This window comes from Hemibagrus wyckioides, linkage group LG20 (assembly GCF_019097595.1).
Source record: "Hemibagrus wyckioides isolate EC202008001 linkage group LG20, SWU_Hwy_1.0, whole genome shotgun sequence".
NCBI classification, from domain to species: Eukaryota; Metazoa; Chordata; class Actinopteri; order Siluriformes; family Bagridae; genus Hemibagrus; species Hemibagrus wyckioides.
Window position 1 is genome coordinate 8,300,924 of NC_080729.1, and position 17,833 is coordinate 8,318,756.

General features: G+C 38.5%; 1 protein-coding gene across 7 annotated transcripts in view; it reads left to right on the forward strand.

Annotated features, from left to right (window-relative positions):
• Window positions 1-17,833, forward strand: part of schip1 (schwannomin interacting protein 1) — a 270,203-nt gene that overhangs the window by 250,505 nt on the left and 1,865 nt on the right. For 6 of the 7 annotated variants that reach the window (XM_058418425.1, XM_058418426.1, XM_058418427.1 and 3 more), the window contains 4 exons: window positions 6,488-6,606; window positions 9,049-9,166; window positions 11,589-11,786; window positions 16,122-16,245. In XM_058418425.1, coding sequence (XP_058274408.1) covers window positions 6,488-6,606; window positions 9,049-9,166; window positions 11,589-11,786; window positions 16,122-16,245 — 559 coding nt within the window. Of the gene's footprint in view, window positions 1-6,487; window positions 6,611-9,048; window positions 9,167-11,588; window positions 11,787-16,121; window positions 16,246-17,833 lie in introns of those variants that run through there. The other variant, XM_058418432.1, reaches the window with a different exon arrangement.

Sequence of the window (17,833 nt, forward strand, 5' to 3'; positions counted from 1 at the left end):
TGTGTCATATGGCATGTTCAGTTAGTAAGAATGAAACACTGGTTAAAGTGGAGGTGTACTTCTCTGTAGATCTCTCGATAAGCTAAGGGCTGTGTCACAAATGTGTTCATTTTTACGACATTTTTTGGACATTTAAGTAAGATAGTTTTGCTACTCAAAAAACTGTATTTGACCACGGCCGGCTCGGAGGTTAATCCCACTCAGTTGCAAGTCTTTCCTGACTTACCATGAGTAAACGTTTCCTCTCACTCCCAGCTGGAAAACATATTGTATTGTTTAGTGGTGTGTGTAAGTGTGTGTGTGTGTAGGAGCATGCATGTTTGAGCTCTTAGTACTATTACTATATTAATACTATACTATAATCATTCGGGGTTATTTAAATGGTAAAATGTGTGTGTGTATGTGTGTGTTTGTATACACAGCTGACATTGTCATTGTATTCATTGTGAGGCTGGTCACCGTACTGAATAACTTTACAAATATAAAGTGACTTTACAACATTCTCACACACACACACACACACACACTGAAAACACATAGCAGTCACAAGAGATAAGTTGCTTTTTAAAGATCTTCGTGCACTAGTCAAGTCCAGACGTGCCCTGGTCATACACACACACACACACACAAACATTTCATTAGCACAGACACATAAGCACACAGGACAGAGCTATACTATCACTTCCACCCAGGTCAAAGGTTGCAGGTTTATTAGTAAAACGATAGAAGTTCAATGAGGGGGAAAGGCGTGTACAGATATTTCAACACCCAGCTACGTCTTTCTCTTTCCACAGACTGTAAACTTGTCTTTGAAAACTGGATAGCTGCTGGAACGCTTGTCAAACATAGTAACAGTTACCAAGGGACGGGGCTTTGCGATGAGACAAACAGCTTCAGCTACAATTCTCTGTATAAATATCAGACAGATATTCAAACCAGCAGCTCCATGCAGTGTGAGTATGCAGGAAATCTGATACTGATGTAATGATGTGTCGAGGCTGGCCTGTATAGTGTTACAAAACACACTTCAACAGATATACAAACTCGGGGGGGAGACAGAGAGAGAGTGGGAGAGAGAAAGAGGGAAATAGACAGAGAGAGAGTGACAGAGAGAGACAGAGAGAGAGGAAGCAAGAGAGAGGGGGAGAGAGAGAGAGAAGGTGAGAGAGAGAGAGAGAGAGAGAGAGAGAGAGGAGGATAGACTTCACCACTTCACCACTTACCCTTATAGCTTTAATAAATAATACATCACTAGACACGGATACAGTAAATCTCAAAACTGTCATTTACTGTAGTTATTAAGCTTCAGTGTAATTTTGTCATTAGATGTGATACATGATATTGACTGAAAGTTCACAAACCTTTAATTCTGCCATGACACATCATGACAAACTTCATGCCTTAAACCTTAAAATATTGTTTAAGCTGACTAGGAGCCATGTCAGAGCTGAGGAGTTCTTCCTCACAGGCAAGACATAAAGGAAGCAAGGACTCATTGTAGGACGTTTGCTGTCGTAAACACGCCTCCACACTCCTGCTAACACGACTCTGGTTAAATATAGATGATCTGAATCTATTTGTCGCTTATATTTTCTTTGTGTTTGTACCATATGTACAGGTACAGAATATGATGCTATTTTAGCCACAAGCTGTGTTAAATTTCTTTAATGAATCTATCTTGTATTTTTACTCTCTGTGTATCAGGACAGACGGCCGTACTGAACGAGTTTATTGCGTCCGATTCAATACATGTTTCAGTCAGTGTCGTCTTAAACAATTTTACTTGGACTTTTACACACTACCTAAATTTCCTAAAGCACATTTTCTACTTTCTGCTCATTTTCAAACATTGCTTCGTTCCTGAATAATCATATCTTTTTGAAGTCATATGCTTCTTTTTTAGCATCTTCAGTCTAATTTCCTAAAATATCGAAATATTAATAGATGTGACTAAGTGAGATCATGGCTGGAATCCCTCTGCTGCTAGGTACGCTAGTTTGTATTGTCAGTGAGATAGCATGCTAGCTCTCATGTGATAGATAGATAGATAGATAGATAGATAGATAGATAGATAGATAGATAGATAGATAGATAGATAGATAGATAGATAGATAGATAGACAGACAGGTAGGTAGGTAGGTAGGTAGGCAGATAGATAGATAGATAGATAGATAGATAGATAGATAGATAGATAGATAGATAGATAGATAGATAGATAGATAGATAGATAGGTAGGTAGGTAGGCAGATAGATAGATAGATAGATAGATAGATAGATAGATAGATAGATAGATAGATAGATAGATAGATAGATAGATAGATAGATAGATAGTATAAAAAGCAAAAAATTTGGATACTTTCACCATTTCTACTTGCTGTCTCACACACACACACACACACACAACATACCTTGTGCAAGCATCTTGTGATGAACAGACCCGTGTGTGTGTGTGTGTGTGTGTGTGTGATAGCTAGAATGAGCAGGCCGTGAGATCTCCGATGGCAGCAGTCGAAACACACAGCTCACCCTCACACTCACACCCTCCACACACTCAAAGGCCTCCATTGTCCTGAGCGGGTGAGCGCTCCTCTGAAAAACGGATGTGACAAAACACACAAAAGAGAGGGACAGACAGGGGAATGGACCAGGACACTTTCACATGCAGGAATGCCTCTCGCATTTAGCCAAACACAGTTTCCGTAAATCAAACAGACATTAACGGGGTTTGGCCGTGTCAGGGATTAGATCCAGAGAACTCCGGTGTTTGTGCCCTGAACACTCTGAACACACAGATTATACTAAAGCTCTCAGAACGATTCTGTTCTCTGTGCTTGAAGTGGATTCAGTAAAATCTGCGTTTAAACATTCAGATGGTTTTGAAATCATTCCCAAACGTGACGGATTAGCATCAATAGAAATGCATAGAAAACTGCATAATCATGCAAAGCTGAATCTCTGGATCATGCATACAAATGTCACACCCTTAATAATAAACGGAGAACGTGGACCGCTCGAGGGAATCAGACTGCTGTTGAAGAGGTGTCGAGGCCGATTTTATCGTGGACGTGCTTGAATGAAAGCAGAAACAAGGACACGTGAAATGTCTTTTATTTCTTCTGCGAGTCTGATCCTCTTGTAGGGGACGTGCTGAGTTTGATCGAAAGAAATAAAACAGATTGAATAAGAGCCAAATGAAAATATCAAAGCACAGTGTACACTGAGAATGATAGAATAAGAGCAAGCAGTATACACACACACACACACACAAAGGTGTTAATGGATCAAAGGAAGGACAGTTGTTAAAAGCACTCTCAGTGATGCTGATTTTATTGCGTCCATTACGCTTTTAAGAGCTCAGCTGCTGCAGTCACATCCCGTGTGTGTGTGTTGGTGGCAGCTGGGTCACTAACACTTCTACATTTGTTGTTTGCACACACACACACACACACACACACACACACAGAGCAAGCATGTGTCAGGGCAAAGTCATTACAGCCCTCAGCATAAAAACATTACAAATGGTGAGCAAAATGACACCAGGTGTGTGTGTGTGTGTGTGTGTATGTGTGTGTGTGTGTTGATCTATGTTTTAACATGAATTAACATTATTATAATTGTTCTGATATAATCATCTATACCACTGCGCTGTTGAATTCTGGATTCTGATTGGTCAGTTGGTGTTTCATTTGCTACACCAGCAGCCTGGACAGCAGTTCTGGCTACAAAACAAATGAAATATTCATATTAATTAAAATAATCTTCATAATAGTTTCTTATATAAATAACCTCATGTTTGATCATCTATCTATCTATCTATCTATCTATCTATCTATCTATCTATCTATCTATCTATCTATCTATCTATCTATCTATAACAGTACTCCCCATCATGCTTTACTCTATGCATATTGCATGATCATGTATACCACTCATGACATACACACACACACACACACACACACACGTGTGTAAACAGTCACATTTCTCCTGACTGAGCTGGCTTACACCTGTTTTGAGATGAACTTCTAACTGCAGCGCTGTAGCGCAGCATAAAAAGCTAAACACTGCCCCCTGCTGGAGAAAGTACAGAACTGCATACAGCGTTTACCCTGCTGGTGTCTCACTCCTGTGTGATCTGGTGAAGACAGAAAAGTGAAATATTTACGTGTACTTGTGTCAATCGTGAGAACATTTGCAGCTGGCTTTTCCCCTTGTTTATTATTATTATTATTATTATTATTATTATTATTATTATTATTACTACTACTATTACTATTAGTATTATTGTTATTATTATTATTATTGAGCTGCATTTTTTTTAATTGTATTTTGTAATCAACCTAGCCAATCCCTACATCGACTTCTTTTTTCCACCTCACCTGTTTCTCTTTATTGCACACTGTTTTGGGAGCTGTACCGTTTTGTAGGCATGCCTCACAGCATTGTTTTTTTTTTTTGGTAGATTTTAAACAACCATAAGCACATACATAAATGTGGCAGCATCATTTATAGGACGGATCACATAGGAATCACAGATATGAAGTGGAATTGAAAGAGACGTGTCATTGCAGACTTTTATGGAGGAGAAGAGGTAGTGCAGTACGTCTGACATGTAAACAAGTGAAATATATGACCTTTAAACCATCACGTATCTGTCACTTTCGGAACATTTCGTCTTTACTGGATGAAACCACATGCATATGAGCATCACTGTTGAGCAAGCAGGGACATTTTCCAACGTATAGCAGAGATATTTGGTTATGCAACAAGAATTATGGAAATAGAGCGTGTTGCCGTGGATTTATCTGCTCAATATGGAGCGGCTGTGACTTTTAATCGAATCAGAATCGGTTTTATTCGCCGTGTACGCTGGCACATACGCCACAGTGAATCCTACAGTGCTTAACAAAAACACTGCAGACTTGCTTGGACATTGGACAGAAGTCATTGAAGTCATAAGGCATGTCAGATATAAGTGTGTGTGTGTGTGTGCAGTGTTGGTGTGGCCTAATAAGCAGACATTATATTCATATCGAGACTAACTGTGAAATATTAATCATATCTGAGATAAGGAATTAAATCTGGCAGAAACAAGCTTCCAGTGCCCTTCTTTCTTTTTCCTTTTTGTTTTTGGCTTGTCTCTTTGTGAACCTGCTCATTAACACATGATGTTTTTGTGAAGAATCATGCTATGTCACAGATTAGCCTGTCACAGATTCCCTTTTTACATGGATAGCAGTTATAACAAGTACAGGCAGCTTTACAGAAATCCAGATATAGATCCCTGATGACAAGCCAGATGTGACAGTGGTAAGAGGAAAAACTCCCTGAAACCACACGGGAAGAAAAAGCCGTAAGAGGAACTATTATAAAGCATCACAGCTGAAGAGTAGAAGAGTGAAGGAAGATAGAGTAAGACAAACATACTGCCTTATGTTTTTTTTGTGTTTTTTTGCTTGTTTGTTTTTCCAAGGATCCATAGGTATGGACTTTCCAAGAGTTTGGTCATTTCTCTGCTCTGAAGCACATGGTGTGAATCCGGTAAATCCAATTCCAGCTCGATGCTGATAGATAGACATTCAAATGCTTTATACCGATGATGCTAATTGAAACAGGAAAGACCGTGCTAGAGGAGGATGATTTTATCAGCCTCCACAGTCAGGAGCAGCTTCCTGTTTTGTTTTCCGTTTTGTTTTTTGCGCCCCAAATCAAATAGAAACTGGATGCTATGCGGATCTTTATTTAGGATAAAGGACTTGATCCTCTTCCAGTTTTCTGTCATTTAAAACAGCAGCAATTCTGAGAAGGAAATATGATGAGTAGAGGCAACAGGGAGGATCTGTTTTCATAAATGTCTGATCATGATAAAAAAAAAAACTTAGGCCTTGTGTTTCTTACTTCTCTCTCTCTCTCTCTCTCTCTCTCTCTCTTCCTGCTAGATCACTTACACACAGAGTTAATCATATCTGCTACTGCTTTATACAGCCAAGATCAATATATACTGTACCATTAATTAAATTATCTCTGCTGGCTCTCTCTCTCTCTCTCTCTCTCTCTCTCTCTGTGTGTGTGTGTGTTTTCACTTTAAAGCATCAATTCTAATGCTATTAGAGACTATGCAGTTAGATTGGAAACGCAGGTGAACTATCAAATGAATGATCCAACTACACAAATCCTTTATATTGTTTTCCACTGTAACATTACCTCTAGTACGTATGTAATATGTAACACCGAAAAAAATGTGTTATGAGGTGATCAAGGTAGTGTAGGTCTCCAACTGCACCCTCTGCTGCCTGTTTGGTGTTATTCATTTTGCCACCTCATGTTCTGTTCAGAAGGAATATCCACTGACTCAAGTTTATATGATTATACGAACTGTCATGCTTAGGAATTTCATACATAGCAAGTTTGTGTGTGTGTGCGTGTGTGTGTGTGTGTGTGTGCAGACAGCACCAGGTTAACTTTCACTGCATTCTCTTTTTCTCAGGCCCAAAAAAATGAGCGAGAGTCCATCAGACAGAAGTTGGCACTGGGGAGTTTCTTCGACGATGGACCCGGAATTTATACCAGCTGCAGCAAGAGTGGCAAACCCAGCCTGTCCTCACGGTGAGTGTGTGTGTGTGTCTGCATGTGTGTGCGTGCGAGAAATATTCTAAATTCTTTGTGGAAATGACAGTCTACGGAGACGAAAGCACTGCACTGATTTCATTTTTACGCATCGCTCGGCCGCAATATTAATTATATGAGTCATGCAAGTGACGGTCACTTTCTAGTGTGCAGTCGTTTGATTTTACTATCAAATCGCAACACCAAATTTCCTGTAAGTCACATAGCAGATGTGAAGTCTGTTTTGGGGACTTCAGCCACAGGAAGGTTAAATGATGCACACTTATCGGGGGTTTTGTGGCTTTCTCCTCGAGAGCTTAAATCATGTCTCATTCCAGCCTTTACTTAGCCAAATCACATGAGAGAGAAAAATGAGGGAAGAAACTTCCAGTCATTCAGCTGCATAGTTCTGAAACATCATGTTCTGAGCATAGTGAATCTGTGTGTGTTTGTGTGTGTCCATGTGTGTATGTGTGTGTATAAGCACCAGAAAACAGGAAGTACTTTCAGAGTCAAGCATTCACTCTCTAAGAACGAAGAAGAGGACTTCCCCATCTATGTGTAGATCCCGGCATAGACGTGCTTCCCAAAAGAGAAGAAGTTCACACACACACACACACACACACCTCAGTTGTCTAAATGTGTGGAGGGTCAGTGTACACTTCCTTGGAAGGAATCTGGACAAGTCATATGAGATGTACATCATCTACACCACACACACACACCTTCATATTCCTATCAGTCATCATCAACACGGCTAAATATGGAATGATGTATAAACACAGATGACCTGCACAGGAACACTGCATATGTCAATGTTCCCATCCTCCTGGTCATTATTTTTTTTAACCACTCCATCAGAAGAAATTGATCTTAAATATTTTCAGTTATATGGGTTTTTTTTGACATCCGCTTAAGATTCGTACGACCGTGACAAGTCTCCACTTTAGGCTTAAAGAATACTTTTTTGGGGGTGGGGCTATCAGCTTTGTTGAGTAAATACTCCATTCGATTAAAGGTCATCACTTCTAATGTCAGATTAGGAGAAAACACCTTATCAGATCCGAATTCCCGTTTAGGAACTCTCTTTAACACAGAGTACAGCAAGTGAGGTCAAAATAATATGGACGTTAACAGTAAACATAGTAACAACAGTAATCAATAGTTACATTATTTACTGTCCAGTGTCGACCAGATGAGGATGAGGTTCTGGAGTCCTCTCGAGGTTTCTTCTTCATATCTTCTCGGGGAGTTTTTCCTTGCCCGCAGGCTAGGGATAAAATAGGGATAAAATAGTAACTTCTCTATGTTCTCTACTTCTGTAAAGCCGCTTTGAGACAGTGGTTAGAAGCGCTGTAGAAATAAATTGAATTGAATTGAATGAACACTTTAAATGTACATACAAGCATTCGTTTTAGATCAATCAACATACAAATCTTAAACATTTGTTAAGTCTATAATACTAAAAAAAGGGAAATATACATCACTCATCACAGTTAGTCGGCTAGATTGTTGGGGGAAAAATTCTCAGTAATGATGTAATTCTAGACTAAGACGTCCCTCTTCTGAGGTAAGTCTGTATGCAGCATAACAACTGATGCAATGGTTCTATTATCATGCAGATTTTCGATGCACAGTTATGTGATCTTTTTTAATCGACTGAAATGAAAGTGCCGTCTTTTGAGCTGAAGTACAACCTATTTGTCTGCTTCTTGCTTTGAAAAATATTCCCTTTGAACGTTTCACGGCCGTAAATCCTACAGCACCTGGGCTTCTACTCTAATGAGGTTAGGAGATTCTAACGCTTGTCTGCTGTGAACGAAAGAATTCCACATGTTTACATTCCTCGAATCTATGGATGGGAACTTCACGAGAGTTGTCCTTCTTCTCTAGATTGATTGCGGCGATCTGCTTTTATCTGGTTTGTGGAGATGGAGGGTGTGTATGTGCGGTCACTTTGGGACTGTCTCTAGATTGCAGCACAGGGATAAGATCACAGATGCTCTCTTTCACACAGGAGTGATCAAATCAGGAGCACTTGGCTGACACTATTGATCATTAATTGGTAAATTCATCCTGGAGGAGAGTGCGGAAGTCCTAATCTGAATTGATTGCGGTCTTTTCTTCTTTGCATCGATTCGGCATCTCTTATTGAACAGAAACCGGCTTCTCATTACATGTTGTGTCAATTTTTCTGATATCTGTAATGATAGTATTGCTCACAACTCTGTCATATCCGTTCTAGAAACTATTTACATGATAATAGCCACAAGAACACCCTCCTACTGGGTTAAAATCTTGTGAAACTATAGGAACCTTGATATGACACATATTCTCCAAAGGCATGATTAATAGCTGTCATGGAAATGCAATTGGGATGAACTCTTCTCAACTAGGATGTGTGTGTGTGTGGGTGTGTGTGTGTGTGTGTGTCTCCCACAGATTACAGAGTGGCATGAACCTGCAAATCTGCTTTGTCAATGACAGTGGGAGTGACAAAGACAGTGATGCAGATGACAGCAAGACAGAGACCAGTCTGGACACACCGCTGTCCCCTATGGTACACACACACACACACACACTCTGACTCAGAACCACTATAACCTAGACCACAGTATTAAGTTAACTCAGCTTTGCTTTCTCACAGTCAGAAAGACTTTAGAAATGGTCTGAGTGAAATCTCCCTGCTGTCATGTGGTTATAAGTTTCCTAGCACATTTTGGTTTAATTTACCATAATGTATGTAGCATTCTGTGGTAGAAAAAAATTGTACTTCACCTAATCATAGCTTCATTCACATTTCACCTTTTATAAAATTTGCTGGATTTTCCCAGCATCCTGTAGATTAATATTTTAATTGACAAATGACCCGATGAATAAAATGATTTGATTAAAAATAATCTTTCATCTGATTTTCATCTAAAAATAAGAAATAGCTTCTAGAGATTGTGGATTATTATTGTATTATTTTGGTACAGGGAAATTACGGATTGTTAGAGAAATAAGTATTGTTATTGATAAAAATAAAAAATAAAATAAATAAGTAAATGAATGAATGAATGAATGAATGAATAAATAAATAAATAAATAAATAGGTTTTGATATTTTAAACATTTTCAAAATTATTGTCAACCCTTAAGTTAATATTTTTTGAAGCCCAATCTGGAGAGAAGAAATAGACTGAGCCTTTTCCTGTAACGTTGAAGAAGGTTAGAGATGCTCAAAGTTTCAAACTTTATTATATTGTTAAGTGACTGGAAACAGCTGATCTTTTTCTTTTTTGTTTTTTTTTTCTCTCGGTCAGGGTTAAATATATTTTAAGAAATTGTATTTTGTTAAAATTTCATTCATTTTACATAAAAAACACATAGATATTGTTTTTAATTAATATTAAATAGTACTATTTTTTGTTGTAAAATACAGCACTATTTAATTTTTTGCCAGTTTGTGAGCAAATCTGTACATCATGACAATCGCTAAATATCATGTGTCGTAGAAATGTTTTCAAGAATAGTGATATGATATTTTTGGTCATATTTCTCAGCTCGACTTTCATGTTCTCACCCTAACAAATATCCGACAGTCCAAGAATTATTTTTAATGGCGCTGTCGTTCTTAATGGCGCTTTTTGGACTGTTTGTGTATTGTCTATGTCCTGTATCTGACTAATGCAAGTACCATGACTTTTTGTGCTAAAAGTGTTTTGGTTTTCCCCGTGTTGATGGAGGGTAAAGGGATTTTACATGTGTACAATCTTATAATAACAAACCTTCTGGAGTCAGAGCGCATATAATGATCATATGGATGGATAGATTTGATTTGTGTAGATTTGATTTTTGCTTTAAGGTTATCACGTGTAGATAGATAGATAGATAGATAGATAGATAGATAGATAGATAGATAGATAGATAGATAGATAGATAGATAGATAGATGATTATAGATATGATTCATCTAGCACCTTAACTGTGATGTCGCATGACACATCATGAAGAATAAATGTACAGCTAACACAAGCCACCAGCCCCCCCTCCACACATACACACACATAGAATACTAAAATATGATTTGCTATGAAAGATCACATATCTTGGCCATTTTTAGAATACTTGAGCTCTCCAGGCAAAGCAAATGAGATTTCTGAACCACAAGCTAATTGGCTGGTTTATTAGAATGAGAGAGCAGAAAGAGAGAGAAAAATTGTGTTCAGGGCCATCTGTCTCTTCACGTTTCCTGTCTCCTTTCATCTGTCCCTCAGATGGGCTTCAGAGGATCCTCATATTCCAGATCGCATAAATAATTTTACAGAAACGTGTCATGCGGCATGTCCCCATGCGAAAGCACTTGTGAATCAGGCGAGCTTGTTTCGGCTTCTAGTGTCACGACCAAGGGCACCGTCTTGAAAGTGTGCATATGCAATACAGAGGGAACACATCGAGAATATATACTTGTTTAATCGTATTACTTGAAAAATCAGGAATGTTCAGGTGGTAGCCATGGTGTAAATTTTATAAAACAGTACAGCAATTGGATTCGACTACAGGTGCAAGCAGTTAAAGTCTCATGAAGAGCCGAACATATTACAAGACGAATAAAATAACTGCAAACAGGCACTAAGACCTGGACCAGAGACATGAGGATGACCCAACAGCAGTAACTGTATTCCTGTTTTGTCTGTTTGCCTCAAATGCATTGAATATTGATTAAGAGAAGTTCATTGTATACAGAGATTGATTGAGATTTGTACATTTTGGAAAAGCAGCTTGTAGCCATGCACCAAATCTCAAGTTCAATATATATATATATATATATATATATATATATATATATATATATATATATATATATATATATATATATAAAACGCTCATTCTTCACTGTGTCTTCTGGCTGTCCGTTTATAATTAGCACCTACCTATCAACCATCCAGTCATTCGTTACATCTCCGTCTCTTCTTCCTTATGTTCCCACGTCTACCTGTAGAGCAAACAAAGTTCATCGTACTCAGACAGGGACACCACAGAAGAGGACTCCGAGTCTCTGGAGGACATGGACTTCCTAAGCAGACAGAAGAAACTGCAGGCTGAGGCTAAACTGGCACTGGCAATGGCCAAACCCATGGCCAAGATGCAGGTGGAAGTGGAGAAACAGAACCGCAAGAAATCACCAGTGGCAGATCTGGTGAGTGTGTCTAAAAATTTTTTTTTTTTGGGGTTCTCGAATCTGATCTGGTCATAAATATTTTCTATATAACAGCCGCTCTGAGAGCAGTTCCAACTACAAGGCAAATGACAGGTTTATATTAATGTGCTAGTTATTATATATTTTCAGTGTTAATGATTGCTGTGGTATAAGAGAAAGAAATCACATGCAGATATCAGATAGTAATCAAAATCAGCAGTTCGTTTCCAGTCAGGGCTTTATCGCTCACCACCCTGTTGTTCACTATTTACTAATAGCAGCACTCCTTTAAGGGTTTCATTCCTTCCTTAACCCATTTTTCACTATTTCTGCAAATTTACAAAAAATGGCAATCCTTAAACTTGGGTCAAAGCCCTGATTGTTGACAGGTTGAGAATTAAAAGCCACAGTTGTAGCTTTCCTTGGCGGTTTATGTTGTGACGTATGTTTGTCAACGTAGTAAAGTATTTAAAGAAAAGTATATTTCACTGACATTGACATCACAGACTGCTAGTCTAGTTTGTGAGACGGTGAGAGGTGGCTGTAAAGGTGCGGTCAGTGGTTATGCATACAGGGGCCCCAAGTAGGAACAAGGACAGAAGAGTAAACAGTGTCAGGTATAGCTTTCCCCCATAAAGCCCATCTTAGAGCATCAGGTATTTTCTGTCTTCCAGAGAGTCCATTTTAGAGCATCTTAGAGGCCATTTTGGCCCTGGGGACCAGACTGTATGTATTAGAAGCCTGTATGTGTGTGTTTCCATGAATCATTACATCATATGTGAAATAACAGATCCAAACAGGTTTAATTTCCCTGCTTTGGTTAGAGAGTTCAAATTCTTCCTCTTTCCCATGTGTCATATCATCAAGTCCCAGTTTCTGCCTGGTCTGTCTTTCACTTTCATGTCTTTTGCTGTGTACATATCAGCTCGACATGTCCCTTCACCTCCAAACCCACAGCACAGATCAAACTGGTGATTTGAGGGAAAAGACCTGAAGCTTGTTGATCTCATCTTATCAGGACCGTACAGTTCTGCTTTCTGTCCGTTTCAGCTGTATCGCTTCCTCTGTGTCAGCTCAGTGAAAGATCAGTGTTATTTATAAAGTGCTGGACACTCAAATACCTAGAGAGTTTAAATGAACACCTCTGGGAGTTTCTGGTGAAACTAAATTGGAGAAAGGTAGTGCTGAGGGGGGGAGAGAACTGAACCGCTAGCCAAGAATGAGGTGTATGATGTAATTGTGTGGAAAAATCAGATTTTAAATGACAAAACAAAAAAAACAGAAATATCACTTATAAACATATTGCTTTCTACTCCACAACATTAAGCAAATTTTTGTCCTATCTTCATGAACCAAACTGAAAAGCTCAGTGAAATATTTAAGCACTTTTGTTTTTGTTGATGATGATGATGATGATGATGATGATGATGAAGATGGGCCTTTTCTTTAGTGCTCCTTTGCCTCAACTATTTTTTTTTATCCAACATGCACAGCTCATTTCCAGAGAACTTTAAATAATTCAGTAAAAGGTAAATGAGGAACTGGAGGAGTGCTATATTTATCTCAGTTATTTTCTGTACAGACAACAATAACACAAAATCTGCTTCACATTTTGAGGAGGGATGAGACGGAGGGAGTGTGACATTGACTCAAATCATTTTCGTGTTTAATGTGTACAGACACTGGTCATCTTCTATACCTTTTCGTGTTATTTAAATACGAATGAAAAAAGAAATTCTGCAAATCACAGTGTCCAATACTGGAAAAATGACTGCGCTTTATTAACTAGTTGGTAAGATAAACCTTTTCTCCTAGTGAGTTAAACACTTCTGCCCTGGTGGTATCAGTATGGTTTACCATTAAGGAGGAAATTCCATGTTCAAGTCACATAGCTTGACTTGTCTCCCCACTAGCAGATACTCTCCCGCTTTTCATTTTCATTTTCATCATTTCCGTCAGATCACCGTCCCACTCAAATGTCCTTCTGTCCAAACACAAACAGCCAGCACATCACATCACGTCACCATGAATCAGAAAGCAGTTGCTGTCGGTTTTGCTGCTGTCGAAACAAAACAACCAGAGAAACCAGAAATAGCGCTTGTCATGATCACTTCCTCACACACACACACAGGCATATTCTAAAACTGCCTCTTTTTTTTATACAGTGGAATCAGATACGAAAAATGGAGGGATAGAGAGATGGAGCTATATAATAACAACATAGAAATAGAAAGAGAGACAGAGAGGAAGCTGGGTAAATGTTCACAGTAGTGTGGGAGGAAAACGAGAAAGAAAGAGTGTTTGGTAAATGGAGGGGGGAATTCTGTATCCTGCTGCAGCGTGAGAAATCCCAGCATGCAATATGACTAACCACTTGCTGGCACTGCACTCCTAAACCTGACAGGGAGAGAGAGAGATGACAGAGATGGCGTATGGTGAGGAAGCCTGAAACTAAGACAGGAAGCAGTTTAGTAGCACTTTTTTTTCACCTGTCACTGTGAGGAACTCCTTTATATCACACATTCATAGCTCAGGAAGCTAATGAGGTCAGTAATTTATAGCATGTTTACCAACAGCAACAGTTTAGTTGAAACAAAACTGATTGGTTTAGAAACTTTCCCAAAAGCTCCTGCTTCACTACAATGTAAATTTAGGACATCGCCACCATGGTATAGTATGTGCATCATGAAAGAGGCATGGGTTTGTCCCAAGTTATACCTCAATTACAATGCGTGACAGAATTCCAATTCAGTTTCAATTACACAAATAAGTGTGAAATGCTGCATCATGCATCATGATTGCTTTAGCTTTCTCTGTTTGCTATTAATCATAATTTGTCGTTTACGATATTGCTACATGTGTTAACACAGAAAAATCAGCAAATATATCACAGTTAGATAGATAGATAGATAGATAGATAGATAGATAGATAGATAGATAGATAGATAGATAGATAGATAGATAGATAGAAACTCCTACAACTTGATGCTTACTGTGTTTGGGGGAAAAACAAGGTAGATTTCTGTAACAGCATGAATATAACTCTTACATCACATCCTAGTGACACCTCACGTATACGATGTTCTCTGCTAGTAAGTCATGGTAGCGTTAATTATGACTCAGTAAAGGTCAGATGAATAAAGTTTCAAATGCAAAACTCCACTGGTCCCAGTGACCATTGCTGTCATGCCATGCTACCTTAGAACAGACTCCTCATGGGAAACCACACAAGCTAGTTTCCGATGGTTATGCCTCACTATGATACTGCTGTTTGTCACATTCAATATTAAGGGAAATTGACTAATGAGGTGATTACTACTAATCATTACCTGGGTTCACAATTAATCATCTATGACAATCATTCCTTTCTTTAAAAATCTGTCACCATGACATTCTTGGTTAATTTTTCCCTGCGTCATGTTCTTACTTTTCTTCCTAGCTCTTCTTACTAAACTGGTGCAGAATTACTGTTTAGGATGTGCTGTATTCGCTGTCGTTTATATTTATTTATCAATTTTTTTTTTTACAGTCTAAAAGGCAAACTTATCTGCTTAATCTTCATGAAAGTGAAAGCGAAGATACACCGCTCAGTCGAGTCAAGCTGTGGATTTTCAAGCACCAGAAAGCATTAAGCTGCTTTTTCAAGGAAAACATTATTATTCTCAACCATGAACCAAGCAGGGTGAAAGCATACTATTTTTACACAGCAGCTGCTGCTCATGCTACACCACAGGGTATAGCGTATCCCACTCGAGAAGAGAAGCACGGTCTGCCCTCTTCCACATACAATACAACTGGCTAGTGATTGACAGGGGAGAGACTGTACTCCTAACCTCACTTTGTCTCTTTGCATAGCTGAAACATTCGTCTACTAACCGTTGCTGATTTGCAAACGTGAAATATCCGAGAATCAATTATGCTTTGTGGGAGGAGTGATGGATGGTGGTTTAGACCATTACTCCAGTCTCACATAGTACTGACTTACTGCTGTTTCATTAACAGCACTGCATGCTTACACAAGAGCTAAGATTCCTTACTCGTGTTCATGTGTTACAGTACATACACACACACACACATACACACACACACACACACACACAGAGACCTAAATGGATATTGTGAAATAAAATACTTCCCGTTAAAAGCATGGGAGCAGGACTTGCACATTTATTTGTGCAGTGTCTTACACAATAGACATCAGTAGAAGTCTATATGTACTCCATTGCACTCTACTATATAAACCTGCAGTATACAGGCATGCAATATAACAGTTTTACTGATTTTTATTTATTTATTTATTTATTCATGTGTGTGTGTGTGTTTGTGTGTGTGTAGCTTCCCCACATGCCCCACATCAGTGAGTGCCTGATGAAGAGAAGCCTAAAGCCCACAGATCTGCGAGACATGACCTTGGGTCAGCTACAGGTCATCGTCAATGACCTTCACTCACAGATTGAGAGTAAGTGTACATTTTTTTTTTTTTTCTTCAAACAGACCGTGAATATTTGTGGAAGTAAAACCAATTTTGGAAATAAAAAAAATTTCATTTTCACCAGTACAATCCTGTGGAAATTTTTTAAACCGGTTTGGAAAAGGAAACTTAAATCCCTTTAAAACTTGACCGGTCCACCACTTTTGCTTTAACTGCTATTCATTTATCATAAATGAACGTTACAGGATACAGTCTTAGCGGAGCTGTTAAAGAAGCAGACACTGCCAGACTAATGCCGCAAGTAGAATGCACAAGATAACCAGTGCAAGTACAAGATAAACCAGAGCTGGTGTACATGCTGCTAGTCAGTTAGATATTAGGAGCGTTTCAGTCTTGCATGGCAAATTAATTACAACTCAATCATGCATGTTGTCACGAGTATCAGGGTCACATTGATCACCTCCTACACACCTACATTTGCACTCAAGAGAAAGTATAGAGGGATTTTTGTGTCCAGTGTTACTGAAAGTATGCATTCAAAGTGATGTTACAGTCACTTTCGAGAAAATACCTAGAAACTGGGAAATTTTTACACACATACAGTTTAATGGCTCCCATAAGAGGTCGGTGATTCTGTTGAATGCAATAAATAAATACTTAATAATATAATATTTGTAGGTGAGTAAATGTAGTTGCCCTGGACCACAGGATTCTAGAGTGCAGTTTACTCACTGTGCTCCTCCAGCATCATATGAGTGTGGGTGGGTGTGTGGGTGGGGAGGGGTTCCCTAATGGTTTTGGAATTTCCTTGTTGCTTGATGCAGTTTGAAAATACGTCTACATGTACACTCACGTTACCTTTCACTTTTGTTTGTGCAGTTACATTGAAATAAGGCTTTACTAAGACAAGTGTTACTCATTTTAGTATCAAATAAATATTAGTTTTTAATTGCTCTATTGATTGTAGTAATATGAATGGTATTAGAGGTCAGGTTTAGACGTATAAAGAGAAGCTTTCTATTGTATAGAGAAAATGTATATAAAGTGCTTTGGGCTTCAAAGTGGGATTTATATATATGTATAAGGGTGGCCCATATATATATATATATATATATATATATATATATATATATATATATATATATATATATATATATATATATATGTTAAGGTCGACTGCAGTAAAAAAAAAAAGTCTTAGAATAAATGGCACAAAGAATAAAATGCAATGAGATCAAATAAAAATAAATGCTATTTATTTTTAAAAGACGCTTTGTGTTCATTTCAGCATTGTATGTTAGGTTGTATACCGGTCAGGCATAACATTATGACCACCGACAGGTGAAGTGAATAACACTGATTATCTCCTCATCATGGCACCTGTTAGTGGGTGGGATATATTAGGCAGCAAGTGAACATTTTCTCCTCAAAGTTGATGTGTTAGAAGCAGGAAAAAATGGGCAAGTGTAAGGATTTGAGTGAGTTTGGCGAAGGACCAAATTGTGATGGCTAGATGACTGGATCAGAGCATCTCCAAAACTGCAGCTCTTGTGGGGTGTTCCTGGTCTGCAGTGGTCAGTGTCTATCAAAAGTGGTCCAAGGAAGGAACAGTAGT